General features: G+C 39.6%; 2 protein-coding genes across 3 annotated transcripts in view; one reads left to right on the plus strand and one right to left on the minus strand.

Annotated features, from left to right (window-relative positions):
- On the plus strand, positions 1 to 24,088 carry SPINK7 (serine peptidase inhibitor Kazal type 7). 2 transcript variants are annotated; one of them, XM_070793811.1, is made up of 4 exons: positions 1 to 657; positions 21,460 to 21,485; positions 22,260 to 22,384; positions 23,837 to 24,088. In XM_070793811.1, the coding sequence occupies exons 1-4, from the start codon at positions 585 to 587 to the stop codon at positions 23,880 to 23,882; spliced, it is 270 nt and encodes an 89-aa protein (XP_070649912.1). In that variant the 5' UTR covers positions 1 to 584; the 3' UTR covers positions 23,883 to 24,088. The 2 variants fall into 2 exon arrangements, with proteins under 2 accessions (XP_070649912.1, XP_019819227.1); XM_019963668.2 differs by lacking the exon at positions 1 to 657 and adding an exon at positions 19,854 to 20,098.
- Positions 1 to 24,717, minus strand: part of LOC109561285 (sperm-associated acrosin inhibitor-like) — a 154,701-nt gene that overhangs the window by 59,603 nt on the left and 70,381 nt on the right. The gene's annotated exons all lie outside the window — the stretch shown is intronic.

The following is a 24,717-nucleotide window of genomic DNA, read 5'->3' on the forward strand; positions in this document are numbered from 1 at the left end:
TGGAATTTCATTCTTTGTAATGGCTGAATAATTATTTTACTGAAGATATATAAGCATGCATTTCTGCTAATGAAATACCCTTGTTCCACTAGACACTTGGGTCCCCTGCATCCTTCTTTCTGTCTTCATTTTACAACCTGCAGTAAAGGGGTTGGGTATATAAGCCCAATAAGTATGATTAATTAATTCAGCTTGAGCAGGGGGAGCAAAAGCAAGCAAAGCAAGCATAGCGACAAAAATATTTTCTGGATTCTGAGGCATTTCCTGTTGAGAAACCAGATTTTCAGCTTGATTAGCAAGGGTTTTTAATCTGTTTCCAAGCAGGGAGATCATGAGGTAGATGACGCTGAGTGCGGTGTTTTTTGGAAATCTCTAAAGCCACTATGGCTTGTATTGGAACCTCTTCTTTCTGGGGATTTTGCCTTTTCCTATCTTGAATGCCGGTAGTTCCCTGGGGGCAGATCTTTCGAAGAAGGAGCCAACTGACTTCGTTGGATCCATCTGGAGAAATATAAGCATATCTTTTTCTCTGTAATATTAATTTTTCAGATTTCCATTGTTTAGTCAACCCATCTTGATACCAAATGGGCAGAGGAAGGGAGGTATCTTTCAATGTCTCAAAATGTTTTTCTGCTGTTGTCAAAATATCTCCTTGTGGTAAGTTTAAAAAATTTAAAACAAATAAAGCTGTATTAACAATAGTTATAGCTTTAGAAAATAACTTATGTTGGAATCTAGTAAAGTCTGCTTTAGATAAGGAAGATAGTAGTGTTCCTGTGTATTCCCCCTTTTTAAATTTTGATTATTATTTTTAGTTTCAGTGTGTGATGTGTCCGTTTGACTATGTTTTGTGTCTGTGGATTATAAGGAATACCTGTAACATGTTTAATAGAAAATGAGTGTAAAAATTGTTTGAAGTGTCTAGAAATACAGGCAGGGCCATTGTCTGTTTTTATAGAACTAGGAGTTTTCATTACTGTAAAGCAAGTTAACAGGTGGGTTATAATATGTTGTGTAGTTTCACCTCGGAGAGGTGTGGCCCATATAAAAGAAGAATTTGTATCAATTGAGACATGTAGGAAGGAAGAGGGAGAAAGTTCAGGGCAGTGAGTTACATTCATCTGTCATAGTTCATTGGGTTGTAGTCCTCAAGGATTGATACCTTGTGTAATGGGTTAAAGATGTAGGGGCCTACAAGTAGAGAAATTTTTAATGATTTTTTTTTTTTTTGGTATGGCAGTATGGAATTTTTCAAATTTGGTGTAAGGACCCAGGACTATTGTGTAATAAAGCATATTGTTTCTTGGGAGTAGCAAAAGTAAAAAGTAAAAAGTTTATCAGCTTGTTTATTCCATGAGTCATAGGGCCAGGAAGGCAGGAATGTGTTCAAATATGGGTAATATAAATGGAAAGAGTGTGGTTTCTAATAATAGATTGTAGTTTGAAAAAAAGTTATTGAATAATAGGTTGATTGGAGTTTATAGTGGAAGTTTCTATATTTTATAATACAAAAACAATATAAGGAGTCAGAGACTATATTAATAGATTAAGGATGTAGGCGAATAACTTGAATAAGACCATATAATTTGTTTTGTTGAGCAGAATGAAATTTAGTATAAAAGACTTCATATTTTTTGAGAGACCAGAATGATGCTTTGGCGTTTTTACTCTCATCTATATAGAAAACATCAGCTTGAGGTATAGGCTGTGAGTTGACGATGTGGGAGATAATAAACTCAGTATTTTTGAAGAAATTCCAGAGCTTGTTAGAAGGATAATGAAACGAAATTTCTCCAAAATATTCCAGAAAAGTTATTTGGAAATCAGTAGAAGTTTGTAATGTGTCCTCAAGATTTATTAATAGGTATTACAATTTTATAAGGATTGGAGCCAATTAAAGTTTTAGTTTTATTTCTTTTATTGATAATGATTAGAATGATTAAATTAAGATAGGATGTAAGTGATTTTATCCCTCTAAAATGGGTATAGATCCATTTTATTGGGTGTTTTTGTTGGACAAGAAGTCCTGTGGGAGAATGAAGAGAGGGGAGTATAAATAATTTTAGAGGTAAATTAAGTCTAATATGTGTAAGAAATCACTTTTGCAATTTATTTTGTATTAAATAGAGTTTTTCTCGTGTTTCTTGTGAAAGTAAACGAGAGCTATTTAAATTGAGATCTCCTTTCAAAGTATTAAATAGATTAGTCAGTTGATAATTAGCAATGTCTAAAGAAGATCTAACCCAATTTATATCATCTAAAATTGAAAATCATTTAAGGTTGATAATTTATCAGTACGAATCTGTGTTAGTAATATGTTGTCTATTAACAACAAATCTTAAGTAATGGTAAGGTGTAGAGGTTTGAATATTTTCAGGGGCAATGATTAATCCAGTCTTTCAAGCATTGTTGAGCTATATTAAACATGTATTGAGTTTCTAAAACAGATGGAGCTGAAAACAATATATCATCCATGTAATGAATAACAAGAAAGTCAAGAAATTGTATTCTTACAGGTTTAAGGGCTTTGGCTATATAGTATTGGCACATGGTGGGAGAATTTATCATTTTTTGAGGTAGTACAGTCTATTGGTACCGTTTATGAGGCCCGGTGTGATTAGGATAAAGAAGAGAGAAAGCAAATCTCTCTCGGTCTAGAGGGTGCAAAGGTATATTTAAAAAACAATCTTGTAAATCTATAATAATAATATGCCAGTTTTGAGGAATAATGGTAGGTGATGGGATTTCTGGCTGTAATGTACCCATAGGTATTATAGATGCATTAACTTTTTTAAGGTCTGGTAAGAGATGGAGAAGACTCTTGAGAGTCCCTTGGACTGCAAGGAGATCCAACCAGTCCCTTCTAAAAGAGATTAGTCCTGGGTGTTCTTTGGAAGCAATGATGCTAAAGCTGAAACTCCAGTACTGTGGCCACCTCATGCGAAGAGCTGACTCATTGGAAAAGACTCTGATGCTGGGAGGGATTGGGGGCAGGAGGAGAAGGGGACGACAGAGGATGAGATGGCTGGATGGCATCACCGACTCAATGGACGTGAGTTTGAGTGAACTCCGGGAGTTGGTGATGGACAGGGAGGCCTGGTGTGCTGCGATTCATGGGGTCGCAAAGAGTCGGACATGACTGAGCGACTGAACTGAACTGAAGGATGCCATTTGCCAGATTTCTTTTTTATAACAAAAATGGGAGAGTTCCAAAGGGAATAAGATTTCTCAATATGTTTTCATTTCAATTGTGTATCTATAAGTTCTTTAGCAGTTTGTAATTTTTCTTTTGTAAGGGGCCACTGCTCTGTCCAAATAGGCTCGTCATTTTTCCAAGTTATTTTAATAATTGCATTGTTTGTTAAATGAGCAGTGGCCTCTAAGAAAAATGTGGAATGTATATCTGAGTTTGCCATTGCATAAGTAAATCCCTTCCTATTAGATTAAGGGGTACATCTATCACATAAGGTTCTAATGTTGTAGGCTGGCCTTTTGGTCTCTCACAAGGATAAATTTGAATACTTTGATAGGCTTCTTGTATTTTGGTTTGAGAAACTCCTGTAATTTGGCAAGAAATTTTTTGTATAGTCCAAGATTTGGGCCACAAGTGTTTGGAAATAATAGTGATATCAGATCCAGTATCTAGGAGACCAGAAAATCTTTTACCATTAATTTTGATATTTATATTTGGTCAGGTATATTCAGATACCAATGATGTCCATAAGGATTGTTTTTGATCTGTATTTTCTAATTCATTTGTCTGTATATCATTAGAGGAGTTAATAGAAATGTAAGGTAAAAGAAGTAATTGGGCAATTACTGGTGCTGGGCATATACACCAAGGAAATCAGAATTTAAAGAGACACATGTACTGTGCTGTGTTCATCACAGCACAGTTTACCATAGCTAGGACATGGAAGCAACCTAGATGTCCATCAGTAGATAAATGGATAAGAATGCTGTGGTAAATATACACAATGGAATACTACTCAGCTATTAAAAATAACCCATTTGAATCAGTTCTAATGAGGTGGATGAAACTGGAGCCTATTATACAGAGTGAAGTAAGTCAGAAAGAAAAACACCAATACAGTATACTAGCACATATATATGGAATTTAGAAAGATGGTAATAATGACCCTTTATGCAAGACAGTGAAAGAGTCATAGATATAAAGAACAGACTTTTGGACTCTGTGGGAGAAGACAAGGGTAGGATGATTTGAGAGAATAGCATTGAAATATGTATATTACCATATGTGAAATAGATCACCAGTCCAAGTCTGATGCATGAAACAGAGCACTCAAAGCTGATGCACTGGGACAATCCTGAGGGATGAGATGGGAAGGGAGGGTGATGGGGGTTCAGGATGGGGGACGCATATACACCTATGACTGATTCATGTCAATGTATGGCAAAACCCACTACAATACTGTAAAATAATTAGCCTCCAATTAAAATAAATTAATTAATTAAAAAATTTCCTATGCATGAATATTCTTTTGAAGGAAAAGTTAAATTAGATACAAATATGTAAGATTTTGGTGTTAACTTTTCACAGACATTCAACACCAAATTTATCACTGCTGCTGCTGCTAAGTCGCTTCAGTCATGTCTGACTCTGTGCGATCCCATAGATGGCAGCCCACCAGGCTCCCCTGTCCCTGGGATTCTCCAGGCAAGAGCACTGGAGTGGGTTGCCATTTCCTTCTCCAATGCATGAAAGTGAAAAGTGAAAGTGAAGTCGCTCTGTCGTGCCTGACTCTTAGCAACCCCATGGACTGCAGCCTACCTTACTGCTGCTGCTGCTGCTAAGTCACTTCAGTCGTGTCTGACTCTTCGTGACCCCATAGACGGCAGCCCACCAGGCTCCCCCATCCCTGGGATTCTCCAGGCAAGAACACTGGAGTGGGTTGCCATTTCCGTCTCCAATGCATGCAAGTGAAAAGTGAAAGTGAAGTCGCTCAGTCGTGTCCGACTCTTAGCGACCCCATGGACTGCAGCCCACCAGGCTCCTCCATCCATGGGATTTTCCAGGCAAGAGTACCAGAGTGGGGTGCCATTGCTTTCTCCAACCTTACTAGCTATTGATAATTGTTAAATCATCATATATGTCATAATAATTTGTAGATACTCTTTTCATCCAAACATCTAACTTTTGTTTTTCACATTTGCTCATTAAAAAAAAAAAATTTACACTCCTTCTTTGAATTGATATATTAAAATCATTAAAAATACTCAACATATCAGACAAATAAGTCTGGCTTATTCATATCTTTAAAATTTGAGATCAAACTGGTTTCAGGTCTTGCAGAAACAGTGGGAGTATATTCTGTGGTAAAATATTCAACAGATCATTTCTTTCTGACAACCACAGAGAACAACCATGGTTAAGATCAACATCCGTATTATCATATAAAAAAAGACAATAATATCCAAGTGGTAGTGCATTAGCCATATATAATTCACATTTCTTACGATGTCATTAAGAATATTTAGTTCAACTACTAAGAGTATTTTTCATAGTGAAACTTTCTCCATAAAGGGTAGAGCGATTTATATTCTAGTTCAACCTCTTTAATCTATAGAATCATTAAGCATGCTTTCTTGTCATTAGAGGTTTGCTGCTGCTGCTGCTGCTGCTGCTGCTAAGTCACTTCAGTCGTGTCCGACTCTGTGCGACCCCATAGATGGAAGCGCACCAGGTTCCCCCGTCCCTGGGATTCTCCAGGCAAGAACACTGGAGTGGGTTGCCATTTCCTTCTCCAATGCATGAAAGTGAAAAGTGAAAGTGAAGTCGCTCAGTCATGTCCGACTCTTAGCGACTCCATGGACTACAGCCTACCAGGCTCCTCCATCCATGGGATTTTCCAGGTAGGAGCATTGGAGTGGGGTGCCATTGCCTTCTCTGCATTAGAGGTTTAGTATCAGAAAATACAACTAGGCAAAACCTTAGTTTAAGATCACATCTGTTGACAATGTAATGTTTCAGAATTTTGTGTAGATCAGAATTTTTCATATTTTAGAATTACTCTTTCATATTCTTATTCACTACAGGTCATTATAAGATATTGAATATATCTGCCTATGCTATACAGTCAAATCTTGCTGTTTGTCTATTTTTTTATATATAGTAGCTTGTATTTGCTAATCCCAAGCTACCAATCTATTCTTCCACTCAACCATTTCCCCTTTCATAACCACAGGTCTTTTTTTATGTATGTTCCTATTTTGTAAATAAGTATATTTGTATCATAGATCCATAGATTCCACATGTAAGTGATATCATATGATACCTGTTTTTCTTTGACTTACTTCACTTACATGATAATCTCTAGGTCTATCCATGTTGCTGCAAATGGCATAATTTCATTTGTTTTTATGAGTAATATTCCATTTCATGCATATATATATGAATATACATATGTATATATACATATATATGTATGAAAAGTGGAAGTGCTAGTTACTCAGTCGTGTCCAATTCTCTGTGACCCCATGGACTGTAGCCCTCCAGGCTCCTCTGTTCATGGGACTTTCCAGGCAAGAATACTGGAGTGGGTTGCCATTTCCTTCTCCAGGGGATCGTCCTGACCCAGGGATCAAACCTGGGTTTCCCACATTGTGGGCAGATTTTTTACCATTTGAGCCACCAGGGAAGATATATATACAATTCTATGTTTTATATATTTATATCTTAATATTTATATATTATATATAATTATATATATATATATCTTCTTTATCCATTCATTTGTCAATGGACATTTAGGTTGCTTCCCTGTCTTGGCTATTGTATATAGTGCTGCAGTGAACACTGGGGTACATGTATCTTTCAAATTATGGTTTCCTTCAGATATATGCCCAAGAGCAGGATTACAGGATCATATGGTAACTCTATTTTCAGTTTTTTAAGGAACCTCCTTAAGTGTTCTCCACAGTGGCTGCACCAATTTACAGTCCCACCAATGGTGTAGAAGGGCTCCTTTTCTCCATGCTCTCTCCAGTATTTATTTCTCGTAGATTTTTTTTAATGATGGGCACTCTGACTGGTATGAGGTGATAACTTCACTGTAGTTTTGACTTGCATTTATCTAATAATTGACAATGTGGAGCATCTTTTTGTGCACCTGTTGGCCATCTGTATGTCTTCTTTGGAGAAATGTCTATTTAGTTCTGTCCATTTTCTGATTGGGTTGTTTTTTTTTTTTTTTTTTGATATTAAGCTGATGAAATGTTTGAATATTTTGGAAATTAACCTGTTGTGGGTTTCATAATTTGCAAATATTTTCTCCCAGTTCTCACATTGTCTTTTTGTTTCCTTTGCTGTGCAAAAGCTTTTAAGTTTGATTAGATCCCATTTGTTTATATTTGCTTTCATTTCTATTCCCTTGGGAGACTGCCCAAGAAACTAGTGCTACAATTTGTGTCAGAGAACGTTCTGCCCATGTTCTCTTCTAGGAATTTTATGGTGTCCTATCTTATATTTAAGTCTTTAAGTCATTTTGAGTTTATTTTTGTGTGGTTTAAAGGAGTGTTCTAACTTCACTGATTTCCATGTGGCTATCCAGCTTGCCCAACACCATTTGCCAAAGAGATCATCTTTTCTCCATTGTATATTCTTGCCTCCTTTGTTGAAGATTAATTAACTCTAAGTGTGTGGTTTTATTTCTGTACCCTCTATTCAGTTTTGTTGATGTATTTTCTGTTTTTGTGCCAATACCATGCTGTTTTGATTACTTTGTTCTTTTTCTTCAGGATTTCTTTGGTAATTCTGAATCTTTTATGGTTCCTTAAAAATTTTAGGATTATTTGTTCTAATTCTGTGAAAAATGCCATGGGTAATTTGATAGGGGTTACACTAAAAAAAAACTTTTAAATTCTTTCACTGTTCAAGTTACTGTCACTTAGAAAAAATAAGTGGTATCCCTTCTACTTTCCCTCTTCATAACTTGATACTTTCTAATTTTTATCTTCTAGCTCTTTCCTTCTAAACCAATAGCTTCTCAAATTTTGGCTACTGATCACTCCTAGCCCCTGCTAAACCTCCTCTCATCCTCAGTGCTCTTCCAGATTGGGTCTCTTTACAATGCTAACACTTTTCATCTTCTTCCTTTAGAGTCTCCATTATAAAACTTGATCAAACAGTCAAATCTGGCCCCCACATCCATGTTATTCTCTATCCCAATACCATGATATATATATTTTTAAATACTTGTCAGAACCTGAAATCATCTCAATATTATGTTATTTTTGATCAATTCTTTTTCTACAAGAAAGTAAAGTCCAAGAAGTAAAGCCCTCATCTGTCTTATTTATCTCTGTGACAATAACACTACCTGGGACAGATAAAGGAAATGGTGAGGTTGATTATTACCTGTGTTTTAATAGTAAAGTGATGTTGATATGTCAGGGTAGGGAGGACTTACAGGATTATATGCTGCAATAAGTATTAAAGAAGCTGATCTGTATCATCTGGAGAAAAAAGACCTTGACTAGGCACTTTAGAGCTAGCTGCCTTTGCACATTTGGAATGAGAGAGCAGACACATTCTCTTGATCTCCACTGTAAAGAACCAGAATGTATGAAAGCCAGATAGAGGTGCAGTTCTATTGAATATGGTAAAGAACTTCTGAGCAGTCCAAACAGACCAGAAATCCAGTGACCTTCCTTGGTAACTAGTCCAGATACTGATCATTATGACTTTATGTGAAATTGGAGTAAATCCTTATTTCTTAATGTCCAGGAAAACACCAACATCTCACTGCTGCTGCTGCTGCTGCTAAGTCGTTTCAGTCATGTCCAACTCTGTGTGACCCCATAGACGGCAGCCCACCAGGCTCCCCCGTCCCTGGGATTCTCCAGGCAAGAACACTGGAGTGGGTTGCCGTTTCCTTCTCCAATGCATGCAAGTGAAAAGTGAAAGTGAAGTCGCTCAGTTGTGTCCGACTCCTAGCAACCCCATGGACTGCAGCCCACCAGGCCCCTCCATCCATGGGATTTTCCAGGCAAGAGTACTGGAGTGGGTTGCCATTGCCTTCTCCAATGTTATTAAGTATTCTATAACATAATAAGTTAGACTGTGGCAAATTAATTTGGGGGGAAATTAAGTTAAAGTAAAAAAAAAAATCTGTACTGTATAAAATTTAATAGAGCCTTTAATAAAATAAAGTGCATTATGACTCTCTCCATCTCTCCAAATGAAATAGTATCTCGGGTTTCCCAAATCTAAGTGACCAGAGAGCTCCTTTTTCAAGAAATACTAGATAACATTTCATGGGATACCAGTGTCTTAAAGATCAAAGGTCTATGGTTCTCTTTACCGAAGAAGGGCATGAATTGGTGGGGCTGGGGGTACAGAGGGGTAAATGTTATGGATTGATTGGTGTCCTTTCCAAAATCCATGTGATAAAGTCCCAACCCCTAATGTAACTGTATTTGGAAAAGTGCTTTCAAAGAAGTAATTGAGGTATGACTGGTATAATAAAGGTGTGGCCCTAGTTAATAGGACTTGTACCTTTATTAGAAGAGTAAGAGTCACCAGGGCTCATATACCCGGAGTGAAGTCCCTGTGAAGACACAGTGCAAAGGTGGCTGTCTACAAGCCAAAGAGAAAGGCCTCAGGAGAAACCAGCCATGCTGGCTCATTGATATTGTTCTAGTCGCCGAAACTGTGAGAAATGAATTCCTGTTGTTTAAATCATCCAGTCTTTGGTATTTTGTTATGGCAGCTCTAGCAGACTAACACATTCTCTAATGTTGGCTAATTCTGGGGTTACAGATATTCCCTTCAGCACTGAGCACAGTAGACGTGATTTTACTAACAGGAGCCAGGAGGTGCATGTGTGTGTATATAATCTAGATCCAGATAGTGTCAGCTTACTTAGAAGAAACATGAACCAACAAGACAAAATAGTCCTTACTGTTAATTAACATCATCTTGTCCCATGATTGAAACTATTAAGCCTTGGTGATGCAATTAAACTGAATAGAACCAAAGTATAGAATTACTAGATATACTAACTTCCTGTTCCCATGAAAAGTAGGGTATAAGGTCCCATCAGAGGCAAGATCAAAATGCAAATATTCAGATCTCTGGGTCACTGTGCCCAGTGCATGGAGGCATGATCACAATGGAAAAAAGGAAGGGAAAGGAAAAAGAGTTGGAGCAGAATACCCAGTCAGTCCAGTGGTTAGGATTCCATGCTTCCATGTAGGGGATGCAGGTTTGATCCCCCAGTCAGGGAGCTAGGATCCCACATGCCACAACAACAACAACAAAAGCTGAAGCATGCAGGGGCCACATAGGGAAGGGAAAAGAGGACAGATGAAAGGTTACAGTTAGTTCAGCCAGATCTAGGTCACTGATTGCAAACTCCACAAGAAGGCCTTGAAAGTGACGGATGCCAGTAAGAAAGGCACTGGGCGTTGAGGGCGAGCTGGTGAAGTAATTAGGAGAGAAAAATAGAATCAAGTAGTAGACTTCTGACTTCTTCCCAGCCACTCCCAATCCACAGCCTTATTTATCACTTGAAAACATTAGGGTTCCTTGGAGGGGTTTTAACCTGAAAACTTGAAGCACCAGTCTAATCTCTCTAGTTGTGGCCGAAGCAGAAAGTACCAAATGGTGAAAGGACTGTCACAGCATTGCATGTTTGACAGATGAAGGTGGGGGACAGAGAAGGAGGCTTTGTCCCCTGGTTCTCAATCATCCCCTCTCCCACTGGAATCCTCTTCCTTTCCAGATGATCCTCACACATGAAAATGCCATGCACCATGACCTGGTGCTCAGCCCCCTCTGCCTGCTCACTTGAGACATCAGCTATCCCTCCTGACTAGTCTGATTTGGCCAGTTTTACTCCTATTACTCCAATTTCCAACATGTCTTCAAGGCTACCTCTTAGATTTAAAGGCAATATACCAGTGATTAAAAACATGGACTCTTAACCTTAACCATAAACTCACTTCTCTAAGTCCCTGTTGCCTCAGCTAAGTAACAGGGCAAATAGCAACACCCATCTCATGAGATGGTCTTAAACTATTTCAAGCACACAGAAGGTATAGCACAGTTCCAGCACAAGTAAGTGCTTAGTGTTTGGTGGGTTTTCTTATTTTAAGGTTCCCTTCCTACAGCCAATCTTCCACACCTAATTACTGCCCAGCTGAGATACTGGCTTCCCTCTTTCCCTCCAGCTAACTGAACAAAACCATCCCAAAGAAAGAGAAATGCAAGAAGGCAAAATGGTTGTCTGAGGAGGCTTTACAAATAGCTGAGGAAAGAAGAAAAGCAAACGGCAAGGGAGAAAGGGAAACATATACCCAACTGAATGCAGAATTCCCGTAAATAGCAAGAAGAGGTAGGAAGACCTTCTTAAACGAACAATGCAAAGAAGTAGAGGAAAACAACAGAATGGGAAAGACTAGAAATCTCTTCAAGAAAATTAGAGATACCAAGGGAACAGTTCATGGAAGGATGGGCATGGAAAAAAAAAAAAAAATGGCAAGGACCTAATAGAAGTAAAAGAGATTAAGAAGAGGTGGGGAAAAAAAAATACACAAAAGAACTATACAAAAGGTCTTAATGACCCAGATAACCATGATGGTGTGATCACTCACCTAGAGCCATACATCCTGGAGTGGGATGTCAAGTGGGCCTTAATAAGCATTACTACAGACAAAGCTAGTGGAGGTGATGGAATTTCAGCTGAGCTGCTTCAAATCCTTAAAGATGATGCTATTAAAATGCTGCACTCAACATGCCAGCAAATTTGGAAAACTCAGCAGTGGCCACAGGACTGGAAAAGTTCAGTTTTCATTCCAATCCCAAAGAAAGTCAATGCCAAAGAATGTTCAAACTACCATGCAATTGTACTCATTTCACATGCTAGTAAGGTTATCCTCCAAATCCTTCAAGCTAGGCTTCAACAGTATATGAACTGAAAACTTCCAAATGTACAAGCTGGATTTCAAAAAGGCAGAGGAACAAGAGATCAAATTACTAACATCCCTTGGATCATAGTAAAAGCAAATGAATTCCATAAAAAATTCTACTTCTGCTTCATTGACTATGTTAAAGCCTTTGACTGGATCACAGCAAACTATGGAAAATTCTTAAAGAGATGGGAGTACCAGACCAGCTTACCTGTTGCCTGAGAAACCTGTATGCAGGACAAGAAGCAACAGTTAGAATCAGACATGGAACAAATGATTGGTTCAAAATTGGGAAAGGAGTACATCAAGGCTGTATATTGTCACCCTGCTCATTAACTTCTAGGCAGAGTACATCATGCAAAATGCCAGGCTATATGAATCACAAGCTGGAATCAAGATTGTCAGGAGAAATATCAACAACCTCAGATATGCAGATAACACCATGCTAATGGCAGAAAGTAAAGAGGAACCAAAGAACCTCTTGATGAGGGTGAAAGAGGAGAGTGAAAAAGCTGGCTTAAAACTCAACATTCAAAAAACTAAGACCATGACATCCAGTCCCATCTCTTCATGGCAAATAGATGGAGAAAAACTGGAAACAGAGACAGATTTTGTTTTCTTGGGCTCCAAAATCACTGCAGACAGTGACTGCAGCCATTAAATTAAGAGACACTTGCTCCTTGGAAGAAAAGCTATGACAAACCTAGACAGCATATTCAAAAGCCGAGACATCATTGTGCTGACAAAGGTCTATATAGTCAAAGCTACGGTTTTTCCAGTAGTCATATATGGATGTGAGAGTTGGACCATTAGGAAGGCTGAGTGTTTTTGAACTGTGGTGTTGGAGAAGACTCTTGAGAGTCCCTTGGACTACAAGGAGATCAAACCGGTCAGTTCTAAAGGAAATCAACCCTGAATATGTATTGGAAGGACTGATGCTGAAGCTGAAGCTCCAGTACTTTGGCCATGTGATCCGAAGAGCCAACTCATTGGAAAAGCCCCTGATGCTGGGCAAGATTGAAGGCAAAAGAAGAAAGAGGAGACAGAGGATGAGATGGTTAGATAGCATCAGCGATTCAGTTGACATGAATCTGAACAAACTCGAGGAGATAGTGGAGGACTAGGAGCCTGGCACACTATAGTGCATGAGTCACGAAGAGTCAGACGACCTAGTGACAGCAACAACTGTCCCAGGAACTCTTCACTCAGGCCCAGTTCCAATTTAATCCTCTCACCCTTCTCTAAATTACTAATAGGTTGCCTTTCCCCTCCCTATGACATCTAAAATCCACTAGGGAAGGAATCCTGATACTCAATCTTTTCTCTCATTTCATTTTTATATTTTTCTTCACTAATTCTATCCTGCCTTCCCTAGAATGGAAGGATGGGTATCATGATCCTCTGTGAGACTTCAAGTTTCCACTCCTCCCAGGACTATGGGGATGAATAAGCAAACTGCCTTCAGCCTAAAATGCACTGACTACTTTTTTTTTTTTTTTTTTTAACCTTCAGAGCCTTCATCTTTCACCCCCAAAGAAGTCTCCATAATCTGTGGCTCACTGTGCAGCTTGAAATTTTCTTCTCCATGTATACAGTTACCAAAAGTCAAAGCAACCCTACACTGATCCCCTGAACTTACTTTTTCCTGACCTTTTTGAATCTACAGACATTTACCTCCACCCGATCTTCATCTACTTTATCTTTGTACACAGCTTGAAGGTCATTATCTCAGCCCCAGCCCTGAGCAATTAAATAGGACACTTTGCTTATCAGCTACAGCTTCCATAAACAATTGTTCCTATTCGCCACACCTACTGAGTGCAAACTTTGCCTGAACCTTGACCTCTAAACCTACACTGCTCATACCTTGCATAGTTCATCAATACCTTGTGAAATAGTTGACTCCCTTGCAAATCTACTATAGTCTTTATGGCCACCCTCAAGTCTCTGATGTACACACTCCCTATCCATAACATCATTTTTTTCCAGTGATTCAGTGTCATATTTTGGGAGAAATATTAAGCATGGTACTGATTGGGTCTGCTAAAAAATAGTACTAATTTTGTCTAGTGGCCACCAATTTCATATCCTTTGTTGATTCTCTGACTTGCTCCCATCAATTTCTATGCCAAGCCTTCTTCATTCTACTCCAGCTTTCAGACAAACTTGATTCTTCCACTGCAAAAGGCAATCCCAGAACATAACAGTCAGAGTCAACCTTACAATAGGTTCCCCTTCATCTTTTTTTCTCTCTTTTCACAACATCTGTCTTTCCACTCATCTGCTTTCCTCTGCCTTCCTGTCACAGGGAATGGTGTTACACCTGTGCTCTTAGTCTTATTTCTTATTTTTCTAGACTCCTCTAATTAGCCCCTTTTCATCAGGTAATCTTAAATTTCTTCATCTTCCTTTTCACTTTAAAACATGCTTAGTCCATCTGAGACTTTGCTGCCTTCGCTTCTTCCATTCTCCTCCTTTGACCATCAAACATCTAAAAAAATAACCCTATCTTTCCACTTCATCCTAATCACTCTTTGATTCCATTCCCAATCCTTTTAGCTAATATTGCATTTTAAACTGCAACAAAACACTTTCTTGAAATATAATGGCTTTTTCTTAGTATTCATTCTCTTCAAACTTTCATAGCAAACAATAAAGCTTATAATTAACTCTATTAGAACATTCACTCCCCCTTTTTTCCATGACTGAACTTAATAGTTTCCTAAATTAATTGGCATTATAATCTTGGGAAGATCATTTAAATCCTCTGAGCCTCGACTTACTCACTGATAAAATTAGGGTAATAAAAATTCCTCCCTCAATGAGTTGTGATTAATATCATATTCCCTATAATTAGTTACTATATATCAAGTTCTAATTATGATACTGATATCTGATACATACACACACACACACACACCAGAGATTTTACATGTATATATATATATATATATATATATATATATATATACTATATGTATGCATATATATATATATATATATGTATAATTGCATTTCACACTCAAAACCACTCTGAGGTAAATATTGTTTCTATGTTACAGATGAGGAAACTAAATATCCAGAACTTAATCTACTCACTCAAAGTCACACAACCAATATTTATTAGAAACAAAAGATCCATGGGACTCAATGCATACGTTCTGTATTAAAATTTAAAGAAAAATTTTTTTAGGCTGCACTGTGCAGTATGTGGGATCTTAGTCCCTTGACCAGGGATCAAACCCATGTCCCATGTAATGGGAGTATGGAGCCTTAGCCACTAGACCACCAGGGAAGTCCCAAAGCACATATTCTTAACTAAGATTATATTGCTTCCCAAACAAATATGAGTCAATATTTGGAGAGGCATGCAATGTCATTTATTATTATCTTTTGTAAGTGCTATGCTTTGGAATGGACTACAATAAATCTGAAAGCAAAGCACTGGTGGAACAGTCTACTGCCTTCCCCCAGGGTTTTCATACCTATGTCCCCAGGCCCAAAAGACAAAAACAATGGTCATTTGGACAACTGTACTTGGACAATACGGTTTACAATCTAACATCAGCAACCCTAGCAGATTCTCTTGGCCTGTCAATAATAATAAGACTCATAGCAACAATTACATGCACTGCACTTTAGAACAGACTTTCATGTAAAAGACTTCAATTATGTGAACTCTACTGGGGCTAGTAACAGGTCCCACTTGACATGAAACTAATGCTCGGGGAGGGTGGGGGTCTGCATCATTTGCCAATTATTTCTAGTTCTCCCCATTCTGGTTTTCAATAGACAAGGTAACACTGTATTCCGTAATCTCTATGGTTCAGATCAGATCAGTCGCTCAGTCGTGTCCGACACTTTGCGACCCATGAATCGCAGCACGCCAGGCCTATGGTTGCACACGGGTAAACGATGGCGAGGCAAAGTGACATAGGTGCCAATTCTGAGCTGGAATATTCAATTGCTGTAAATGCAAATCCTTAGCAATACATCTTTACTTCACTTCACCTTGACAGTTAACAACATTCCAAATGGTGACTATCCTGTATACTTAGAACCCACTGAAGCAATGGTGCACCATCAGCTGACCACCATTCATGTATAGCTTGTATGTATTAATAAAAATAAACATGTATTGCTTTAAGTCACAGAAATGTTGGGGTTGTATGTTCAGTCAGTCAGTTAGTCAGTTCAATCACTCAGTCGTGTCCGACTCTTCGCGACCCCATGAATCTCAGCACGCCAGGCGTCCCTGTCCATCACCAACTCCCGGAGTTCACTCAGACTCACGTCCAACAAGTCAGTGACGCCATCCAGCCATCTCATCCTCTGTCATCCCTTCTCCTCCTGCCCCCAATCCCTCCCAGCATCAGAATTTTTCCAATGAGTCAACTCTTCGCATGAGGTGGCCAAAGTACTGGAGTTTCAGCTTTAGCATCATTCCTTCCAAAGAAATCCCAGGGCTGATCTCCTTCAGAATGGACTGGTTGGATCTCCTTGCAGTCCAAGGGACTCTCAAGAGTCTTCTCCAACACCACAGTTCAAAAGCATCAATTCTTCGGTGCTCAACCAACTCTCACATCCATACATGACGACTGGAAAAACCATAGCCTTGACTAGACAGACCTTTGTTGGCAAAGTAATGTCTCTGTTTTTGAATATGCTATCTAGGTTGGTCATAACTTTTATTCCAAGGAGTAAGCGTCTTTTAATTTCATGGCTGCAGTCAACATCTGCAGTGATTTTGGAGCCCAGAAAAATAAAGTCTGACACTGTTTCCACTGTTTCCCCATCTATTTCCCATGAAGTGATGGGACCGGATGCCATGATCTTCGTTTTCTGAATGTTGAGCGTTAAGCCAACTTTTTCACTCTCCTCTTTCACTTTCATCAAGAGGCTTTTGAGTTCCTCTTCACTTTCTGCCATAAGGGTGGTGTCATTTGCATATCTGAGGGTATTGATATTTCTCCCAGCAATCCTGATTCCAGCTGGTGCTTCTTCCAGTCCAGCGTTTCTCATGATGTACTCTGCATAGAAGTTAAATAAGCAGGGTGACAATATACAGCCTTCACATACTCTTTTCCTATTTGGAACAAGTCTGTTGTTCCATGTCCAGTTCTAACTGTTGCTTCCTGACCTGCATACAAATTTCTCAAGAGGCAGGTCAGGTGTTCTGGTATTCCAATCTCTTGAAGAATTTTCCACAGTTTATTGTGATCCACACAGTCAAAGGCTTTAGCATAGTCAATAAAGCAGAAATAGATGCTTTTCTGGAACTCTCTTGTTTTTTCGATGATCCAGTAGATGCCAGCAATTTGGTCTCTGGTTCCTCTGCCTTTTCTAAAACCAGCTTGAACATCTGGAAGTTCACGGTTCACGTATTGCTGAAGCCCGGCTTGGAGAATTTTGAGTATTACTTTACTAGCGTGTGAGATGAGTGCAATGGTGCGGTAGCTTGAGCACTCTTTGGCATTGCCTTTCTTTGGGATTGGAATGAAAACTGACCTCTTCCACTGCTGAGTGGACTGAGTTTTCCAAATTTGCTGGCATGTTGAGTGCAACACTTTCACAGCATCATCTTTCAGAATTTGAAATAGCTCAACTGGAATTCCATCACCTCCGTTAGCTTTGTTCATAGTGATGCTTTCTAAGGCCCACTTGACTTCACATTCCAGGATGTCTGGCTCTAGGTCAGTGATCACATCATCGTGATTATCTTGGTCATTAAGATCTTTTTTGTACAGTTCTTCTGTGTATTCTTGCCATCTCTTCTTAATATCTTCTGCTTCTGTTAGGTCCATACCATTTGTGTCCTTTATCAAGCCTATCTTTGCATGAAATGTCCCCTTGGTATCTCTAATTTTCTTGAAGAGATCTCTAGTCTTTCCCATTCTGTTGTTTTCTCTGTTTCTTTGCATTGATCACTGAGGAAGGCTTTCTTATCTCTTCTTGCTATTCTTTGGAACTCTGCATTCAGATGCTTATATCTTTCCTTTTCTCCTTTGCTTTTCGCTTCTCTTCTTTTCACAGCTATTTGTAAGGCCTCCCCAGACAGCCATTTTGCTTTTTTGTGTTTCTTTTCCATGAGGATGGTCTTGATCCCTGTCTCCTGTACAATGTCACAAACCTCAGTCCATAGTCATCAGGTACTCTATCTATCAGATCTAGGCTCTTAAATCTATTTTTCACTTCCACTGTATAATCATAAGGGGTTTGATTTAGGTCATACCTGAATGGTCTAGTGGTTTTCCCTACTTTTTCAATTTCAGTCTGAATTTGGCAATAAGGAGTTCATGATCTAAGCCACACTCAGCTCCTGGTCTTGTTTTTGTTGACTGTATAGAGCTTCTCCATCTTTGGCTGCAAAGAACATAATCAATCTGATTTCAGTGTTGACCACCTGGTGATGTCCATGTGTAGAGTCTTCTCTTGTGTTGTTGGAAGAGGTGTTTGTTATGACCAGTGCATTTTCTTGGGAAAACTCTATTAGTCTTTGCACTGCTTCATTTCATATTCCAAGGCCAAATCTGCCTGTTACTCCAGGTGTTTCTTGACTTCCTACTTTTGCATTCCAGTCCCCTAAAATGAAAAGGACATCTTTTTTGGGTGTTAGTTCTAAAAGGTCTTGTAGGTCTTCATAGAACCATTCAACTTCAGCTTCTTCAGCATTACTGGTTGGGGCATAGACTTGGATTACTGTGATATTGAATGGTTTGCGTTGGAAATGAACAAAGATCATTCTGTCGTTTTTGAGATTGCATCCAAGTACTGCATTATGGACTCTTTTGTTGACTATGATGGCTACTCCATTCCTTCTGAGGGATTCCTGTCTGCAGTAGTAGATATAATGGTCATCTGAGTTAATTTCACCCATTCCAGTCCATTTGAGTTCGCTGATTCCTAGAATGTTGACATTCACTTTTGCCATCTCCTGTTTGACCACTTCCAATTTGCCTTCATTCATGGACCTGACATTCCAGGTTCCTATGTAGTATTGCTCTTTACAGCATCAGACCTTGCTTCTATCACCAGTCACATCCACAGCTGGGTATTGTTTTTGCTTTGGCTCCATCCCTTCATTCTTTCTGGAGTTACTTCTCCAGTGATCTCCAGTAGCATATTGGGCACCTACTGACTTGGGGAGTTCCTCTTTCAGTATCCTATCATTTTGCCTTTGCATACTGTTCATGGGGTTCTCAAGGCAAAAAAACTGAAGTGGTTTGCCATTCCCTTCTCCAGTGGACCACATTCTGTCAGAAAACGTCAATGCCTTTCTCCAAGCCTCAAAAGGGCTAAGGTCACTATTCCTTTCACTATTATTTTTCTTTGATTCATGGACTTGTTGCCTCGAAAGTAAAACAACATTTTCCCAGGAGCCAAAATATAAACCTAAGTGTAACCTGTTGATTACTAGGTCAGGAAGATCCCCTGCAGAAGGGACAGGCTACCCACTCCAGTATTCTTGGGCTTCCTTGGTGGCTCAAATGGTAAAGATTCCACCTGCAATGCAGGAGACCTGGGTTTGATCCCCAGGTTGGGAAGATCCCCTGTAGAAGAGCATGGCAACCCACTCCAGTATTCTTGCCTGGTGAATCCCCATGGACAGAGGAGCCTGGCGTGCTACAGCCCATGGGGTTGCAAAGAGTTGGACATGACTGAGCAACACAGCACAAGTACAAAGTGTAATCTGACTGATCTGAGGGTAATAGTCTCTATTTTGGTGAAATACAGAAAGTTTGATATTTTCATTTATTCTATAACTGTGTCAAGTAGCCTATATTTAATCTCTTCTACTCTGAATTTTAGAATTTAAAGGAACAACATTCCCCACCCCTAGAGCAGGCAGAAAAATACTTCTCACCTTGAATAATCAATTTGTTGATCAAACAGGAAGTAGCAATTAAGTGGCAAGGACTGTAACACCACCCAGGGTGTGACATTGTGCTTTGAGAGCCTCTCAGAGCCAACCCTGACTTTGCATGACCTCACAGGAAAGGCGGAGAAATCAAACATTGCCTTATAAACATGACCCTTTCCTAGAGTATGGCTGATGCAGTTGTTGTGACCATCCTGAGTAACCTCTGCATCACAGCAGTCTCCATCATGAAGACTACTGGGGGTCTCCTTCTGCTCTGTGTAGTGGCCCATCTCTGCTCTTGCTCAGGTGAGTTAAGGGTAGATAGTGCCCTTAATAGCCATAAGCTTGTTCTCTGACATAGCCCCTCCTAGGATATGAACATCTCAGAGAAATGTCTGGTCATGTGGATTTAAAGGATACTAGTTTGTAATAGCGGAGAAGGCAATGGCAAGCCACTCCAGTACTCTTGCCTAGAAAATCCCATGGATGGAGGAGCCTGGTGGGCTGCAGTCCATTGGGTGGCTACGAGTCGGTCGCGACTGAGCGACTTCACTTTCACTTTTCACTTTCACACAATGGAGAAGGCAATGGCAACCCACTCCAGTGTTCTTGCCTGGAGAATCCCAAGGATGGCAGAGCCTGGTGGGCTGCTGTCTATGGGGTCGCACAGAGTCGGACATGACTGAAGCGATTTAGCAGCAGCAGCAGCAGCAGTTTGTAATAGAAACAGCCCTGGCCTGGAAAGGGAGAATCTTAAGTCCCACTTGGAGTTGAAGGGTTTGAATCTAGAACATTCCCTTTCAAGGATTTTTATTTCCATTCATGGGACCAAAACCAAAAACACACACTCATTACTTTTTTCATAAGTCTACCATCTTATTGTGTGTGTTAGTCGCTTAGTCATATCTGACTCTTTGTGACCCTGTGGACTGTATCCCACCACATTCCTCTGACCATGTAATTCTCCAGGCAAGAATACTGGAGTGGGTTGCCATTCCCTTCTTCAGGGGATCTTCACAACCCAGGGATTGAACCTGAGTCTCCTGCATTGCAGGCAGATTCTTTACCATGTGAGCCACTGGGGAAGCCCATTTTATTAGGACCTGGAAACTGCCGGTGTTATGAGATACTACTTCTCATCACAAAGATGCAGAAAAACTTGAATCTCTCTCCAAATTAATCCAGGAAAATAGGAAAAAAAATTATCCAAAACCCAGGAGTCAACAATTAAACTTTTATATAGTGAAAAATTACTTAAATAAAATTATAATACCTTAGAGATATTCTACTACTTTTCTTCATATCAATTAGGAGGGGAAGACTATCAAAGATGGTGCTTCAGGCTCTTAGAAACAGTGAGTGCAATACTTTTATTGCTATCTGATTTAAAACATTATCAGAGACACAATGAGCTCCAGAAAACATCCTGTGGTATATAAAGGGAGGAAATTTGGATAATTCTCTTACTTGAACCAAGGATTACCTAACACAGTGGCCATCTGGCTTCTTCAGAATACAGTTGGGTTTTGTGAAGGGACAGGGTAGGTGCTGAAACTAATTACCAGAGGAACCACAGAGTCTTATTCGACAGACTGACTTTACATTAATTAATGAGACCTCACAACTCTGCTTTATTTTTAACATTTCCAACTGAATCTCTCTTTCAGAAGCTGCTAGCCTGCCTTTGAAAACAGTGAGTATACTGAACCACAATTTAATTTGTTTAATTTCCTACTTAGTTTAATTTTATATTTACTGTATTTACTCAACAAACACTTGAGAAATACATATGAAAGGTTAATTCAGTATGCCTGTGGTGGGGTGAGTGGACAGGTGAAAGGCAAGGCAGCTGTAGGTAAGTTGCCTCTACTTTTCAGAAGGCAGCTGTAGAAATGTGATATACATATAAGCAAATAATCTAAGTGTAAAGAAAATGTTCCAGAATTTAAAAAAAGAGAGAGGGTACTTCTAGCTGAGAAGCTGGTGATGTCTCCATGGAAAAGGCAACATGTGAGAGGCAAAAGACAGTTACCTTGGTTAACAGCACAGATTCTGGATTCAAATCCCAGCCCTACCACTAGCTAGCTTTTATATTATACAAATTCCCTCTTTTTTTAAGCCCAGATCTCTCTCATCTATAAATAGGGGTAATAGTAGAACCTATCCACTTCAGTTTTCTGAAGATTAAACAAACAAACAAAAAATCCATGTAAGATTTAAGTTTAATGCCTGGCAAGGAAATACGCAGGAGCTGTTAACTGTGTGTACTAGTAGTAATAGAAGTGATACTGGTGGTACTAGCTTTTGTCAGTGTGGTCACAATATTATCAATAGAAGTAGCACACCAGTTTCAGAGTATAAGAGCTGGAACTTCCGGATGGTACTGTGCTTCCTGTCAGATAGAGGCCAGGGTAGCCTAGCTTAAGGATGAGGAGAAAAGCAGGACATTCTCTTGCGTATGTTGCAGGTGAACTGCAGCATTTACAAGAAGTACCCAGTGGTGGCCATCCCCTGCCCCATCACATACCTGCCTGTTTGTGGTTCTGACTACATCACCTATGGGAATGAATGCCACTTGTGTATTGAGAATTTGTGAGTATCTCATGGGAAGGAAAAAAAGCTAGGGCACCGTCCTTCACTGCAATCTTCTCCTCTTTCCACTAGAATGCTCAGCTCTCTAAAAACTGTACTTACGCACCAAGAGTGTCTGGGAGAGAGAAAACTTGCTGCCTCACAGTCGGATTAAGGATGAGCCACCTGCTCTGCCAGCTTGGACTGGTCCCTCCATGACAGAGCCTTTAATTCCCATCTGTCAGCTGAAAGTCTAACAAGACCAGAAGCCTTCAAATTACTGTCTCTAGAGCCCAGAGGTTCTGTAGAGGGAAGTTAGGAGTCACCCAAGAGGTTACAGAGTTCATTTGGGGAGGTCTCCAGTTCGAACCAGCTTTGGACTCTTTTAAGTAGTGGAGCTCCACATAATTTCTTATTGGAAGAAATGTTTCTGAATCCCACACTAAAAAATAATTCAAAACTACTATCCTATCATGTAGAATAGAAGCCTCTTATCCTACTTCTCAGAGACTTAATGGCCAATAGATTATTCTTAGATAAACTGTGACCAGAAGGTCTTTATCCTCCTCAATTTCCTGGTGGCTGTAAATATCTGTAGCCTGAGGCAGTAGGGAGGATAAGGCTACCACAAAGATTTTTTTTTCTTCAATCTGAAATAAGGAATACAATAAAGTCCAAGCTGTCAGGACTTGGGCTAGAATCCTCATGGACATGCTTTAACTATTTTGTTTGGCTTACTCAATGTTTTGGAAGGCAATATAATCAGGCAGAAGACACTTCTTTCATGCAAAATAGGCAACTCAGGAGTGGTAACAACCAGTTCCCTTTGCTCACTGTTAACTCTCTTTTAGACCCCTGGGTTTTGGCCACTTAGCTCTTGTGTTTTTCTGTTTTTCTTTTTTTTTTTTCCCATCTTTGTGATTATCTTAACAAGTTAAAATATCACATTAGGGTCTGAGCCCAGAATGATATGTCTACACACTGATTCCTACTCAGGGGCTTTTATTTCACAGAAGGGAAGATTCTCTAATGTGCACAGACACTGGGCCCTCAACCTAGAAAACAGCTTGCATCCAAGGACACTGAAGAGGACGCGTGGTGGACGTTCCCCTTACTAGTGCAGGGCCCAGCCTCACCACGGGCCCTGCGGACCAGGAAAGCCCGAGGGGCCGGCCACCCCAACTTCCCTTGTCAGAGGTTCTCCTTCTTTGCTGGTTTAAGACACTGGGTGATTAGTCTGGGCTCTAGGATCGGTAGAGGGAGCAGGTGGGATGAAAATATCACTGGACTAGGGACATTCTGCTACTCGCTCTGTCAGAAACTGCCTGTAGCAAGGACACTCCTTTTTAAGGACTCATTTTCCTCATGTGTAAAATTAGGCTATGGCTGCAATCTCTGTAGTTCCTTTCAGCTCTAAGATAATGTAAATTTTCCTCCTGTGTTAATGATCCTCTTAATTGTGTCTTCCCATAGGAAGAGTTATGGAAAAGTTCAGTTTCTTCATGAAGGAGTATGTTAACTTCCCTACAGACGTGGATACAGAGCAAGGATATCATCATTGCCATCATCATCATTCCTGGTTCCAGGAGGGGGGAACTGGTAGGGAGGGGGCAGAGACAGACCCAGAGTCATCTTTGTTGGGTGGGGAAAGTTGTGCTCTCCTTCAGACTTCTGTCTCACTGACTGACAAATACATGTCAAAATAAACTAAAAAGTACAACGAAATTGTAACAGCTCATTGTTGAGTTCTAAGCATCAAAATAATTACACTTATTAAAAACTTTGCAGAACTACTATCTACCTAGTAACTTCAATAGATCAAAAGATAAAAACCTACTTTAAATGGAACATAAGGAGCAAAATATGTGCAATGCCTACTGTGGTTGTTCAGTCACTGAGTCAAGTCCGAATCTTTGTGTCCCCATGGACTACACCCCACCAGTCTTCTCTGCCCATGGGGTTCCCCAGGCGAGAATACTGGAGTGGGCTGCCATTTCCTTCTCCAGGAGATCTTCCCAGACCAGGGATCAACCTCACATCTCTTGCGCTGGCAGGTGGATTCTTTACCACTGAGCCACCAAGGAAGCCCTTTGTAATGCCTATAGCACAGTCATAAATATTTTCAGGAATGACATGGCTTCACAACTACAAATTTATTTCATAAACACATTTTATAGCAAAAATTATCAAAATAAACCACTGAACTCTCTGACATAGCTTAAACAATCTAACTTATTCCTAAGGTTTTTAAAAAGTATATGTTTAAAATAAATTGACAAAAATTTTTAATTTGCAATAGGGACCCTATTTGGGCAATTAATTTCCTAATTGTTCTAATGAAACTCTAATTCCTA

The sequence above is a fragment of the Bos indicus genome, chromosome 7 (genome assembly GCF_029378745.1).
Source record: "Bos indicus isolate NIAB-ARS_2022 breed Sahiwal x Tharparkar chromosome 7, NIAB-ARS_B.indTharparkar_mat_pri_1.0, whole genome shotgun sequence".
Lineage (NCBI taxonomy): Eukaryota > Metazoa > Chordata > Mammalia > Artiodactyla > Bovidae > Bos > Bos indicus.

Excerpts from the sequence above, each read along its gene's own strand:
- SPINK7 (XM_019963668.2), top strand. The coding sequence starts at position 19,978 with ATGGCTGATGCAGTTGTTGTGACCATCCTGAGTAACCTCTGCATCACA. Across the intron at positions 20,099-21,459 it reads CCATCTCTGCTCTTGCTCAG|AAGCTGCTAGCCTGCCTTTG; the intron begins GTGAGTTAAGGG and ends TCTCTCTTTCAG. Across the intron at positions 22,385-23,836 it reads CACTTGTGTATTGAGAATTT|GAAGAGTTATGGAAAAGTTC; the intron begins GTGAGTATCTCA and ends GTCTTCCCATAG.